This window comes from Balaenoptera acutorostrata, chromosome 8, assembly GCF_949987535.1.
Source record: "Balaenoptera acutorostrata chromosome 8, mBalAcu1.1, whole genome shotgun sequence".
Taxonomy (NCBI): domain Eukaryota; kingdom Metazoa; phylum Chordata; class Mammalia; order Artiodactyla; family Balaenopteridae; genus Balaenoptera; species Balaenoptera acutorostrata.
Genome location: NC_080071.1, coordinates 37,725,417 through 37,739,083, shown reverse-complemented (window position 1 = coordinate 37,739,083; position 13,667 = coordinate 37,725,417). Strand labels below are relative to the sequence as shown.

General features: G+C 39.6%; 1 protein-coding gene across 5 annotated transcripts in view; it reads left to right on the top strand.

Moving 5' to 3' along the window:
* NFE2L2 (NFE2 like bZIP transcription factor 2) overlaps positions 1 to 9,108 on the top strand; it is a 35,613-nt gene extending 26,505 nt beyond the window's left edge. For 3 of the 5 annotated variants that reach the window (XM_007190418.3, XM_007190419.2, XM_057550996.1), the window contains exons 2-5: positions 5,105 to 5,371; positions 5,973 to 6,062; positions 6,755 to 6,946; positions 7,364 to 9,108. In XM_007190418.3, the coding sequence (XP_007190480.2) occupies positions 5,105 to 5,371; positions 5,973 to 6,062; positions 6,755 to 6,946; positions 7,364 to 8,611 (1,797 nt within the window). In that variant the 3' untranslated portion in view covers positions 8,612 to 9,108. Of the gene's footprint in view, positions 1 to 2,533; positions 2,553 to 5,104; positions 5,372 to 5,972; positions 6,063 to 6,754; positions 6,947 to 7,363 lie in introns of those variants that run through there. The other 2 variants (XM_007190417.3, XM_057550997.1) reach the window with 2 other exon arrangements.
* The last annotated feature ends 4,559 nt before the right edge of the window (positions 9,109 to 13,667 follow it).

Genomic DNA, 13,667 nt, shown 5'->3' with positions numbered 1-13,667 from the left:
GTACGAGTTAATAGTCCAACTTCAGATTTCCCATAAAACGTGTAACAGATTACCCAGATGGCAAATGAGGATATATATATATAGAGAGAGAAACATTTTCAATATGACTGTTTCCATTGGGCCAGATGGTGATTTAACGTGAATTGTCAAACATTTACGTTTCTTATTAAATTGTCTTATTTTGTCGAAGCCAAGCTAGCAACATAATGTGGAATACACTCAGGAATTGCAAAAGGACAGCAACAACAAAAATTCAGACACCAAGTATGGCAGACGGCATTTGCTCCATATGGCATGTGAAGGCTCACAGCCAGTGCCTGTGTTGCCCTTGGGAAGCTTAAGGAAATACCTGTTGAAATGCCATACATTTCCTCTCCCTCCCCAGACCCTTTTTATCTGCCCTCTTGCAGGGCAGCCATGCTTCCTCAGTGCCTCAGGTTGAAGTGTGGGAGAGCAGTTTAGTTCTCCCTCTGGCATTTTCCTTCCACAGTGTCCATTGTCATGCTCTTGTTTGTTAGGGGCACCACCCCAACTATTTCCTCTTAGATGGTTCGGGAATTTTGCAGAGAGATGGGTCATTTGTGGAGTAAGTCATGTGCCCAGTCACGGGGCTCCTTCAAGACAGCTCACTGCCTGAGGTCAGCACAGAACACAGTCCTGGGCCTGCAGGGCTCCCCACCAGTGAGTCGTGGGTCAACAAACTTCTGCTGTTCTCATTTTCAACATAAAGCTTTGAATATTTCATGCAATATCAAATCGCTGCAGGTTTTTTCTTCCAAACCTTATGTGAAAATCTGAGTAACACAGTATATGATATATCAAGGCCATGACAAGCAACCCCTTGTTACTGCATTCTGAATTTGATCAGAACATCTGTTTTAAAGGAATTCAAAGTGGTTAAAACTCAGCTTTTTTTTTTTAAGCAGATGTTTTCTTTCAGAGACCTCGCATGGCAAGATTCAACATTATATAAAAATAAACTTAAAAATGAAAACCTCTGAGAACACTTTGAAACCTGTTTTGGTATATTATCTCACTGAAGGCTGCCCAGCCTTCATTAAGAACAATTAGATGTTGTCACTTGAAACATCTTTTGGTGGCATTCCTGGTGGAGACGGTCAGCTCTGGCTGTAGGAACCCCTCCACCTCCCAGGGTCCAGCATTGTTTCAGATCAGATAACAAGAACAGGTGCTCAAGAGCTGATCCAAATGACATTTTGTGTTTTATTTTTCCTATTTGTTGATGAGGATCCATCAAGGTGTCCTTGGCTAATTATGTTATGGGAAATTTTAAAACACTGAGTTGGTTTGGAGCTGTGCATTGAAGGGTAGTCTATGTCAGGAATTGAGAGGGTGTTGCATGTGTACATAAAAGTGTATGTTATTTACTTTTATTTACAACACACGATGCACATGCCTAGTGGTCAATTTCAGACCTTCCCTGAGGAGGAACCAAGTAGCTTCATGGCTGAGTGTTGTTTCAAGGCTCCCACTACAGTTTGGTCTGTAACTTCATTATTATCCTTTGGCCTGGAGCTTGGTCTCACTTACAGCAAGTAGTAGGGCCCATCCTACTTCTTGTTGGGATGCAATAACAACACTTACATATAGTTTATAGAGAAATTTCTTCCACATTTCATTTGATCCACCAACATCTGTATGGTAGGGGTAGGATGGAACAATTATACTAGATTTATAGCTAAAACACCTGAACCCACTCAAGACATCTCATCTTATGGGGAAGAAAGGGGGGAAAAGGAAAGAACAGAGTTGTATCAACTCTTGGTGTGATTGCCACTGACAATTTTAGAGTAAATTACATTAGAAAGTTTACTCCTACCCATAGTTCTGGGTTCTAGGAATACTTTGGACTAGTCATATTTGTGAGGTGTTTCCAACATAAATTCTTCAGTGCTCTTTCAGTTCTTTTATGAAAAAGTCAAAACTGAGTACTGGTTTTTATCCTGGGATCTCTTAACAAGGAGAAGCCCCAGGCCTAGGGCAGTCTGGGGAAGTGAGGGCAGATGTGGCAGAGTGACCCCCAGGTGCAGGGACAAGTATTTGGGTTTCTCTATTGTTGACCTTCTGAAGAGCTCAATGCACTTTCCATGTCAGTTTTTGAGAGGTGGAAACAGGTACTGCTTATTTTATAGAGAAACTAGAGATTCAACTGAGATAGCCTGAGTATGCATTTCCTTAATTTTTGTGCTAGCATTTAGTAGCAGTGAACACCCTGAACGTCTCCTTAGCGCCTTGGTCGTTAGCTCCAGTTTGGAGAATGGCCCAGACAGGATACTCAGCTGTAGCTAGATTCCCCCAGAAGATATGGCTCAACCTAATTAGAATTTTAAAGTAGGTTTCTCTATACCTTGGGCCTTTCTCTTTTCACATGACCTTTGTGTAAACATGTCTATTAAAGTGGAAACAAATTATTTCTAAAATGGAAATTCTCACGTTTTATTTTAGTGGGGAGCCCCCTGAGAAGATAGCCACGTATGACGGAATGCTCTACGATTTCTATTTTGTTGCTTGTGGCCAGGAAAATAATCCAGGTGACATTTGCTCAATCCAGTCTTCTAAAGTGGTGGTGGCCACTTCTTCCCACAACCAATACGTCAAGGCAAAGTCTACATATACAACAATGGATTTTATTTCCTGCCCCACTTAGGAACCACTGTCCAATGATCAGACTTCATATTTTTAGTGTGGGCTAGTGGTTTAAAATCAGGAGTCCAAGTTTGACTCATATTGTACTCATGCCTGGGTATATATCCCTGTTCTGGCACTTTCTCGTAGTACGTCTTCTTTCTAAGCTTCAATATACTTATCTGTAAAATAGGGATACATGTTCTCTGTATGTGGTTTTGAGGGTTGGTTTGTGTATATCTGAAGTACTCAGAACAATGCTTGGCATATATAGAAAGCCCTTAATAGATGTTGGCTTACAAACAGTTAGGTATACCCTAGCCAGTTCTGAAGAGCTACAGATACTGCTTTAATTATACCTACTGTGTGTGCTTTGTACTACAAGTTATACTGTTCAAAGCTAGAATAATGAACCTCATGAGCAGGGTTTCATAGCATTTAAGATTCTAACACCAACTTTCAATCATCAAGGCTAGAGGTGGCCTCTACTATCCAGTTAGCTGGGCTGCCTCTAGGCTGGCTGGTCTGTGCTTGTACTTTGTTGGGTGAAATAGCCTGACTGCTCAGTGAAGCAACAGCCATGTTGTTTTTTGTCCTTTGGAGGCTGAAAGTAGTAGAGCTGTAAATGCACTGGGCAGCCCAGTGCTGCCAGCTGTTGTCCGAATCGCAATACAAAGTTTGATGTCTGTGCACACTGTGTCTGCTGGCCTTCAGATCCCAATTCCCTTTCTCTGTCAATTTTTCCAGTCTCCATCTCATTATTTTCAACATAGATGATTTGTTAAATGGAAACTGATTTACATTTCCTACCTGTTCAGACTTTTACAAAAACTAAAGTTGTAAATCAGAAAAATTGCTTTTGACACATTTGTGGTTAGGAAAATATGGACATGGTAACCTAAGCCTAGCCTTGTAATATAAATCAGAATAACCATTCCCTCATTGTACAATTCTCCCCATATCTTAGAACGTATTACTTTCCATCCTTCCCTAGAGCCACATTTTTTTGGTTTGTGTTATTAAGAGGGTTATTTATGATTTCTCGGGAGTGAGCCTAGTGGGCACTACCCCTTTCCCAGTTCTTTTGGCAATCTCTTGCTTCACCCACACAAGATTACCATTCGCTAGGACTTGAATTTACTAATTTGTTCATACCTCAGGAGCTAAAACTCAAGTCAAGAGGAAACTGTTTTGGGGCTTCCCTGGTGGCACAGTGGTTGAGAATCCGCCTGCCAATGCAGGGGACACGGGTTTGATCCCTGGTCCAGGAAGATCCCACATGCCGCAGAGCAACTAAGCCCATGAGCCACAACTACTGAGCCTGTGTGCCGCATCTACTGAAGCCTATGCACCTAGAGCCTGTGCTCCGCAACAAGAAGCCACCGCAATGAGCAGCCCGCGCACTGCAACGAAGAGTAGCCCCCGCTCACCGCAACGAAGAGTAGCCCCCGCTCACCGCAACTAGAGAAAGCCCACATGCAGCAACGAAGACCCAACTCAGCCAAAAATAAATAAATAAAATAAATTTATAAAAAAAAAAGGGGGGGGGGCTTCCCTGGTGGCGCAGTGGTTGAGAATCTGCCTGCCAATGCAGGGGACATGGGTTCGAGCCCTGGTCTGGGAAGATCCCACATGCCGTGGAGCGACTAGGCCCGTGAGCCACAATTGCTGAGCTTGCGCGTCTGGAGCCTGTGCTCCACAACAAGAGAGGCCGCGATAGTGAGAGGCCCGCGCACCGCGATGAAGAGTGGCCCCCGCTTGCCACAACTAGAGAAAGCCCTCACACAGAAACGAAGACCCAACACAGCCATTAATTAATTAATTAATTAATTAATTTTTTAAAAAAAAGAGGAAACTTTTAATAAGTAACCACAGACACAGAAGTAGTGAGAAATGATGGGGAAAAGATAATCCACTGTAGGAAAGACCGAAAGAAAGGTGATATTTCACAACTGCTAGGTTGACAGTTTAACTTGGGGTTTTTTTTTCCCCTGTAAACTGGTATTTGCTAATCAAGTTTAGGGAAAAATTCCACATACTCAATCATGTTTTCCAAACTCCACTTCTCATAATAAACCATTGGCTTGGAGTGCTTGCTCTAATTTCTCTATTCCATTAAACAAGTGTGGGATTTCTTTTAATTCAAGAATGTTAATGTGCAACATTTGTTACTTTGTTGTTAGTGACCTCTACCATCACCCAAATTGTTAATAATCCAAGTAATAAGTGATTACATTGGATAGCTATTTGTAGGTGATTTACAAAAAAAAGATACATATGTTGAATAGAATTAACTGTGCCCTTCCAGAACATTGGATCTGTGTTCCCATTCAGATTTTATTTGTCATCTCCCTACCCCCCACCATCAGCAATGGCATAACGTAAATTATGTGGTATCTGCCGTTTTAAAACCATTTTAACCATGGTCTCTCTCCTTCCTTTTTTGTTTTAAACATAGGACATGGATTTGATTGACATACTTTGGAGGCAAGATATAGATCTCGGGGTAAGTCGAGAAGTATTTGACTTCAGTCAACGACGGAAGGAGCATGAGCTGGAAAAACAGAAAAAACTTGAAAAGGAAAGACAAGAACAACTGCAAAAGGAGCAAGAGAAAGCCTTTTTCGCTCAGTTACAACTAGATGAAGAGACAGGTGAATTCCTCCCGGTTCAGCCAGCACAACACATCCCGTCGGAAACCAGTGGATCTGCCAACTACTCCCAGGTACAGGGTACTCAGTTCTTGGGAAGGTAAAACATCTGGATTTGAGTTCCAGCTTTGCCTTTTACTTCATGATCTTATTAAGTCAACTTCCCAACCTCAGCCTACTGATGAGTTCAGTGCCTGACTGACTTACCTCAGAGTGTAAGGATTAGGAGGACATAAATTACATGGAAGAGCTTTGTAAGCTATAAAAACATTATGTAATTATAAGGATCAAACAGCTGCAACAGTAGTGACAGTAGTAGGACTGTTGTAGTAGGGATTATTCATGTATTGTGACAGGTACTGTTCTACTAAAGTACTTGAAATATTGACTGATTTAATAAACACAACAATTATATGAGTTAATTACCATTATCCTACTTTATCTACAGATGAGCAGTTGAAGCCCAAAGAGGTTAAATAACTTGCCCAGAAACTGGGCAGTAAATTGGGGGGCGGGGGCCAAGATTTGAAACTAGATAGTCTGGTTTGATTCTGTGCTCTTTACTATACTAAACTGACTTCTGAAACAAGAGAAATGTTTGACTAACTAGACTGTAAACATTTTATGAACACGGAACAATTTTTTTCTTCCTCCGTGTCTTTCTCTTTTATGCAGGTAGCCCACATTCCCAAACCAGATGATTTGTACTTCGATGACTGCATGCAGCTTTTGGCAGAGACATTCCCATTTGTAGATGACAATGAGGTATTAACATTTAGCTAACAGCAAATCTCCACAACTATATCTAACATATTGTATATTGGTCCCTTTGATGTATCTCCATTTAAAAAAAAAAATGAAAAACTATTTCAGGAGCAAATTTTACCAAGGAAACCTTAGCCTATAGGTAACTTCATGATTTGAAAAAATCAAAAAAATAACACCCCTCCTTCCCCCACATAATACAAAACCAAAAACGTTTACTCCTGCATAGCCAGAGGGATGGGTGAGCATAACCGTGGAAACAAGTTATAACTCTTTTGTTATAGGTACTTAGAAATAAATTTTGGTGAGTAAAAAGCAAGCTGGGTAGTACACCAAGACTTGTTCGGTTAACAATTTTAATAAGTTTATTGTCTGAAGCACTATACTAGGTACTAGGTATTACATACATATATACAAATTAAATTCTAAAGATTGTTCTTACCCATTTTGAAGTTTACCTTCAAATGCATAGGATAAAGCAATTAAGCTAGTAAATGAATAAATTTGGAGTCAGCTGGGCAGGACAAAAACATTTGTTTCATTATATAGAAATAGGAGTCGTAAGTCACCATTTTAAGTAGAGAAATACAGAACTGCAGCCAATTCCAGTCTAAGATGTTGTGATGGCCTTGGAGCGTACCCATCCACTGCTGGTGGCAGATTCATGTAGATAAATGCCTTCTCAATTTTAGGTTTCTTCAGCTACGTTTCAATCACTTGTTCCTGATATTCCCAGCCACATCGACAGCCCAGTCTTTATTGCTCCTAATCAGGCTCAGTCACCTGAAACTGCTGTCCTTCAGTTAGCCACTGCTGATTTAGACGATATGCAGCAGGATATTGAGCAAGTTTGGGAGGAGCTATTATCCATTCCAGAATTACAGGTAACTAAGATCTAATATAATAAATATCAAAGATGCTATTTTATATTCAGTCCCTTTAAATTAGTCATTCCAGTTGTTTATTATTTATATGCCACCTACTTATAGGAAGGATTGGAGGGTGCTTTTAAATTAGTCATGAGAGCTGCCCATGCTCACTTCAGTGAACTTTTGTTAGTTAAATGGACTGGATGTCTTGAGGGACAGATCAGGTTATAAACCTGAAGTCTGATCTGGGAACTCTGAAAATAATACATATGCTTAGGCATAAGTATCTGTTGGAAATGGGAATTACCTCTGAATTCTAGAAGAGCCTGGTGTGAATGGGGGTGGGGAGAGATTACCATCAGATATGGATTATCAGCTATTAAAAATAGCTTAACCTTGACTTAACATAGTATAAACTTCTTTTCCACGCAGTGTCTTAATATTCAAAATGACAAACTGGCTGAGACTAGCATGGTTCCAAGTCCAGAAACCAAACTGACGGAAATTAACAACAATTATCATTTCTATCCATCAATCCCCTCACTGGAAAAAGAAGTAGGTAACTGCAGTCCACATTTTCTCAATGCTTTTGAGGATTCCTTCAGCAGCATCCTCTCCACAGAAGAGTCCAGCCAGTTGACAGTGAACTCATTAAATTCAAATGCCACAGTAAATACAGATTTTGGTGATGAATTTTATTCTGCTTTCATAGCAGAGCCCAGTACCAGCAACAGCATGCCCTCCTCTGCCACTTTAAGCCAGTCACTCTCTGAACTTCTAAACGGGCCCATTGATATCTCTGATCTATCACTTTGTAAAGCCTTCAACCAAAACCACCCTGAAAGTGCAACAGCAGAATTCAATGATTCTGACTCTGGCATATCACTGAACACAAGTCCCAGCATGGCATCTCCCAGCATGGCATCACCTGAACACTCAGTGGAATCTTCCATCTATGGAGACACACTGCTTGGCTTCAGTGATTCTGAAATGGAAGAGATAGATAGTTCCCCTGGAAGTGTCAAACAGAAGGGTCCTAAAACACAGCCAGTAAGGCCTTCTGGGGATACAGTCCAACCCTTGTCATCGTCTCGGAGGAACAGTGCTCCAGTGTGTGATGCCCAGTGTGAAAACACACCAAAGAAAGAAGTGCCTGTAAGTCCTGGTCATCGAAAAACCCCATTTACAAAAGACAAACATTCAAGCCGCTTGGAGGCTCATCTCACGAGAGATGAGCTACGGGCAAAAGCTCTCCATATCCCATTTCCTGTAGAAAAAATCATTAACCTCCCAGTTGATGACTTCAATGAAATGATGTCCAAGGAGCAATTCAACGAGGCTCAACTTGCATTAATTAGAGATATACGTAGGAGGGGTAAGAATAAAGTGGCTGCTCAGAATTGCAGAAAAAGAAAACTGGAAAATATAGTGGAACTGGAGCAAGATTTAGATCATTTAAAAGATGAAAAAGAAAAATTGCTCAAAGAAAAAGGAGAAAATGACAAAAGCCTCCATCTACTGAAAAAACAACTCAGCACCTTGTATCTTGAAGTCTTCAGCATGCTACGTGATGAAGATGGAAAGCCTTACTCCCCAAGTGAATACTCCTTGCAGCAAACGAGAGATGGCAATGTATTCCTTGTTCCCAAAAGTAAGAAGCCAGATATTAAGAAAAACTAGATTTGAGCAGATCTGACCTTTTCTGAGCTAGTGGGTTTTTTTGTTGTTGTACTGTTATACTAAAAGCTCCTACTGTGATGTGAAATGCAGAAATATACTTTATAAGTAATTCTATGCAAAAATTATAGTCAAAACTAGTGTAGAAAATATAAAACTTCAAAAAGCATTAAAATAAGTTATCAGTATGCTGAATCAGTAGTTTCACTTTAACTGCAAACTTAATTTCTTAAAACACCATTGGGGCTAGTTTCTATATACATGTAAATACTACAAAAACTCCTTATTTATACTGTTCTTATCTCATTTGTTACTTTCATAGATTTGTATGATACATCTGGCTAAAAGCAAATTGTTGCAAAACTAACCACTATGTACTTTTTAAAATAAATACTGTATGAACAAAAAAATGGCATTTTTTATATTAAATTGTTTAGCTCTGGCAAAAGACAATTTAGTTGAAAAGCTGGTACTAATAAAGGAATATTATGACCGTTAAATTATTTCTTCGAAGTTCATTCACAATCTTTCATGACAATAATATGGAAAGCACTACACTAAATTGGTACTGGAGATACAGGAAAATAGAGTATATCAAAAAGATTTTCTATTCAGCAGCAAGTATATCTCAACTAAAAAAAATGCTATATATACTCTGACATGAAAACACTGGTTCTTTTACTCCTATCAAGGTATATGCCATACATTTGAAGGTGTGGGAGAACCATCCTATTAACAAAAAGAGTATTACACAGGAAGTTGGAAGGCTCTGAGGCCTGTTTCCTGTTTGAAGTAACTATATGGCTGAACATGGAGGGGGAGAAAAAGGGTGGTCAGTAGAGAAGCACATGGCACAGATCCTTGTTAAGCCTTCATAACCTTTGCATTTTTACCTTGTGGAAAACTACTGGCAGTGTTAAGTAGGGGTAACACCTGAGTTAAAAGTTTGCTCTGCCTTGTGTATCAGCAGTAGTCTAAAGGGTAAAGGTAGGAGCAGACCAATGGGGAGGCTCTGAAATATTCACATGGGGTAGGGTGTCTTGGTTTAGAGTGATAGCAGTAGTGAGAAGGCACTGGATTCTGCATGTTTCAAAGGAGGAACTAAAAGGATTTTCCAACAGAATGGATGCAGGATGAAGGCAGACTCAAGGACTTGAACATCTGAAAGAACTGAGTTGCCCGGAGATGGTTAGGACTGTGGCTAGAAGGTTTAGGTGGGAAAACCAGTTCACTTTGGGCCATATCCAGTGATTAAATATGTAAACAGCAGGTACAATAGCAAGGCCCCCTCAAAATTTTGAGACTGCAGGCCACCCAAGAAACCATTCACAGCATTGATCATTTTTTTCATCTGGTCAGATACCTCATTCATGTCGTTTGGTTTCATTTTGAAGTGGGGAAATGGAAGTCACCTGACGGCTCAGCATGTTTAAAATAAGCACTATGTGCAAGTTATTCACCAAAAGTCCTATCAATCCATTAGGAGCAATATAGTGTACAGGTCCACAGGCCCTAGAGCCAGACTGCCTGGGCTGCTACCATTTTCCAAGAATGACCTCCAGTGAGGCAAAGCACCCAGGCTGCTTCCTCATCTGTAAAGCAGGGATAAGTATGCAGTGAATTACTCCACAAAAAGTACTGACCCTAGCTAATAGTAAGCACTCTATAAATGAGATTTTCTTCTTCAGCCTTTTATTAGCATGCCTTTTGGTTGAAAGTGAAAGAAACTAAAGTCAAACCAGCTTAATAAGAATTTGACTCAGCCAAAAGTTCAGGGTTGAAAACGACTTCGAGAACTATCTAGGCATTCAAATGTGGAGATTCTGCTGTGGTCTGTCCTGTGTGGTCAAGAATTCCTTCCCATAGTGGTGTTCTAGAGATCCCTGGAAGAGACATCACTTTTCCAGCCTCAGAAGACAAAAACCTCATCTCGAATCAAGTGCCCTTCAACAAAATTATGGGTGGGAGTGATGGCAACAATCTGTTAACGGTAGCCCCCATCTGGAGCACGTGGAGTTAACTTGTACCTACTATCTACTGCCCCCCCCAAGGGGGAAGAACACCTAGGCAGACCAGATTTCTACTATCATGAAAGCAGATGCCTTCACTCACACATTCATTAGTCAAACTTTAGAACTTTGCAAGTTGAAGATAACTGATCACAACCTTTCAGTGCCTAAAAATTACTCTGAAGTACTATACATACTGCATTACATAGAACTAAAATTTTAAAATCTAACAAATCCTGACCCATGACTAGAAGTAGATTTCACCTCTTGATCATGAAATGTTTATCAGACTCCTCAGATTAAACTTGGCTATCCAACTGTTAAACCTTACCTGAACGCAGTTCCTAATTTTAAAATGTGTACCTATGCCTTTTACATTGAGGTACACCCTATTAGAAATCTTAACTGCATGACACTGCATTTGTTATATAAAATTCTTGCCGAGATTTTTCTGAAGTCTGTGGAGTAGCTGCTCAAATGTACCTTATAAATACTTCCATACCCATTCTTCTAAGTCTCAGAACATATACAAAATATTATCATTTTTACTTTAAAGATATTTATCAGGCCAATTACAGCTTTTTAACACCTTTTGAGAACTGGAAAAAAATTAAAGACCACAAGAACTTTAATCCTATGTGGAGAAAAAAACCTCCCATTGGCATTAACTTTGTCACCCTTTAAAATTTAGGTATTGTGGGCTTCCCTGGTGGCGCAGTGGTTGGGAGTCTGCCTGCTAATGCAGGGGACGCGGGTTCGAGCCCTGGTCTGGGAAGATCCCACATGCCGCAGAGCGGCTGGGCCCGTGAGCCACAATTACTGAGCCTGCGCGTCTGGAGCTGTGCTCCGCAACAGGAGGGGCCGCGATGGTGAGAGGCCCGCGCACCGTGATGAGGAGTGGCCCCCGCTTGCCACAACTAGAGAAGGCCCTAGCACAGAAACGAAGACCCAACATAGCAATCAATCAATCAATTAATCAATAAAAAAAAATCTAAAAAAAAAAAAATAAAAAATTTAGGTATTGCTTCAGCACATTCTTAAAACAGTACTCATGATTATTACCAAAAATACTATCTTTAGGGACCATGGACCAAGAGCCAGCTTAAGCTCTTTAAACGCATTATCCCATTTAACCATCACTTACTGAGGGCAGGTAATATCAGATTACTGTTGCCAAGCATCTCAAAATACCACTTAACCATCACAACTTCAAAGTTAGAAGTCAGACCCACCACTAGCCTTACCTGACACTTAAGAGCACATATTACCGAATCAAACCTGATTTTTGGTTAACTACTTTCAAAGTAACATATTTAACGCGTATAAAAAAAAATTCTAAGAGGTCTGCTACCATCACCAAACTGCCAAAGGGAGCAGCATGGCATTAAAAAAGAAACCCCAAACAACCTGATCAAGGTCACAAACCACCGTGTTAGTTCTGAACTTAAAATTTTTCCTGATAGGCAAAAATCTCAGAATCAAACAAAATCCTGATTGCATTTTTCTGATAACCTACTAAATAAGGATGTTAAGAGTAGAAAACTGAGATTAAATCCAAATAACCGATCACTTCTTTTGATGCAGTTTACTCAACATTTCTGTTGGTGGAATAGACTAATACAATGTATTTTTAAACATGAAAATTCTGTGTATTCTAATTTTCAGATATAGTTGATACCTAATAGTTCATCTTTGTGCTAAACCCTTATTAATTGTAATGGCTATACACGTGGATGTAGTGAAATTTAACCATTTCTCATTAAGCTGTCCACTTCCTTATACGTAACACTATCCACATTACCAGTAAATTTTAGAAGTAAAATAGTACATACAGGTAAATCCCTTATTTCCTAGCTAGCTTTCAGTACCATGCCCACTTAACTTCTACCAGGTGAATGCAGTTTAATGCACCCTCGCCATTACCTGATTGAAAATATATTAAGCAAAAATGGCATATATTACCTATTACCTTACTCTTCCCCCAACCGTTGGTACTTTTTATTCAGTTCCAAGTTTAATTAACCTAATGTATTAATAGGATCCCACTTTTGCAAAACACTAATCCTCAAAAAAAATTTTAATTGCAGTTTGTAATGAGTACACAGGAGATTCCAAATTTATCTTGTTGCCTGAACATTTTGCAGTTTCATTTAATGTATTTTCACTCTGAGAAAATAAAGGTAAACGTTATTTTACAACTCAAGCATTAAACTGGAATTATAAGGCACTTACAGCTGCAGAGAATACAAGCAAAATGTGTCAAAATCCTAAAATCCTCACATGGCTTCAATTCACAAAGCATTTCACATGTTAACAGCTATCAATGCTAAGAACCCAAATAAGTGTGGTATGAAAATAACTTTAAAAAAAAAATCACATCAAAACCATACCTCACAAAAACAAAACAAAACAAAAAACCATACCTCACAAATTTGTCAAATTTTTTTGGTGGTGTGCTGCCCAAAATATCTTAGTTCCCCAGCTAGGGATTGAACCGGGGCTCCTGAAGTGGAAGCATGGAATCCTAACCACGGGACTGCCAGGGAATTCCCTCAATTTGTCAAACTCTGACACATTATCACTTGGGTTAAACTGCGTAACAGTAATTTAATACTACTTAATTTTATTAAAGTTTTCCCCGACCCACCTTCACACCACAAAATGCTCAATTGCATTTCTCAAGATTAAGAAACCAAGTACCTCCAAAAACAAAACACGCAGTACCAACATTTTGAACCCTCACGTAATTGTCCTTACCCACAATTTTTCTCCAAAGAAAGTTCACTGACTCCTCACCAATCACCCAAGTACCTCATGTACTCTGTCCTTTAAGAATTAAATCCTTAAGTGGCAATAAGCTAATATTTTTCCCCACACCTACTTCTCATGTGATCTGTTTTCCACTGAATAAAATCTACATGCTTTAAATCAACTGATAATGTTGAAGGCTCATTCCAAGTTTCCTGTTTTTTACTTACTAGTAAAGTATGTAATGTCCACCTATACAGCATTTAAGTCACATGAACATTGTGAAGTGACAAAACAACACA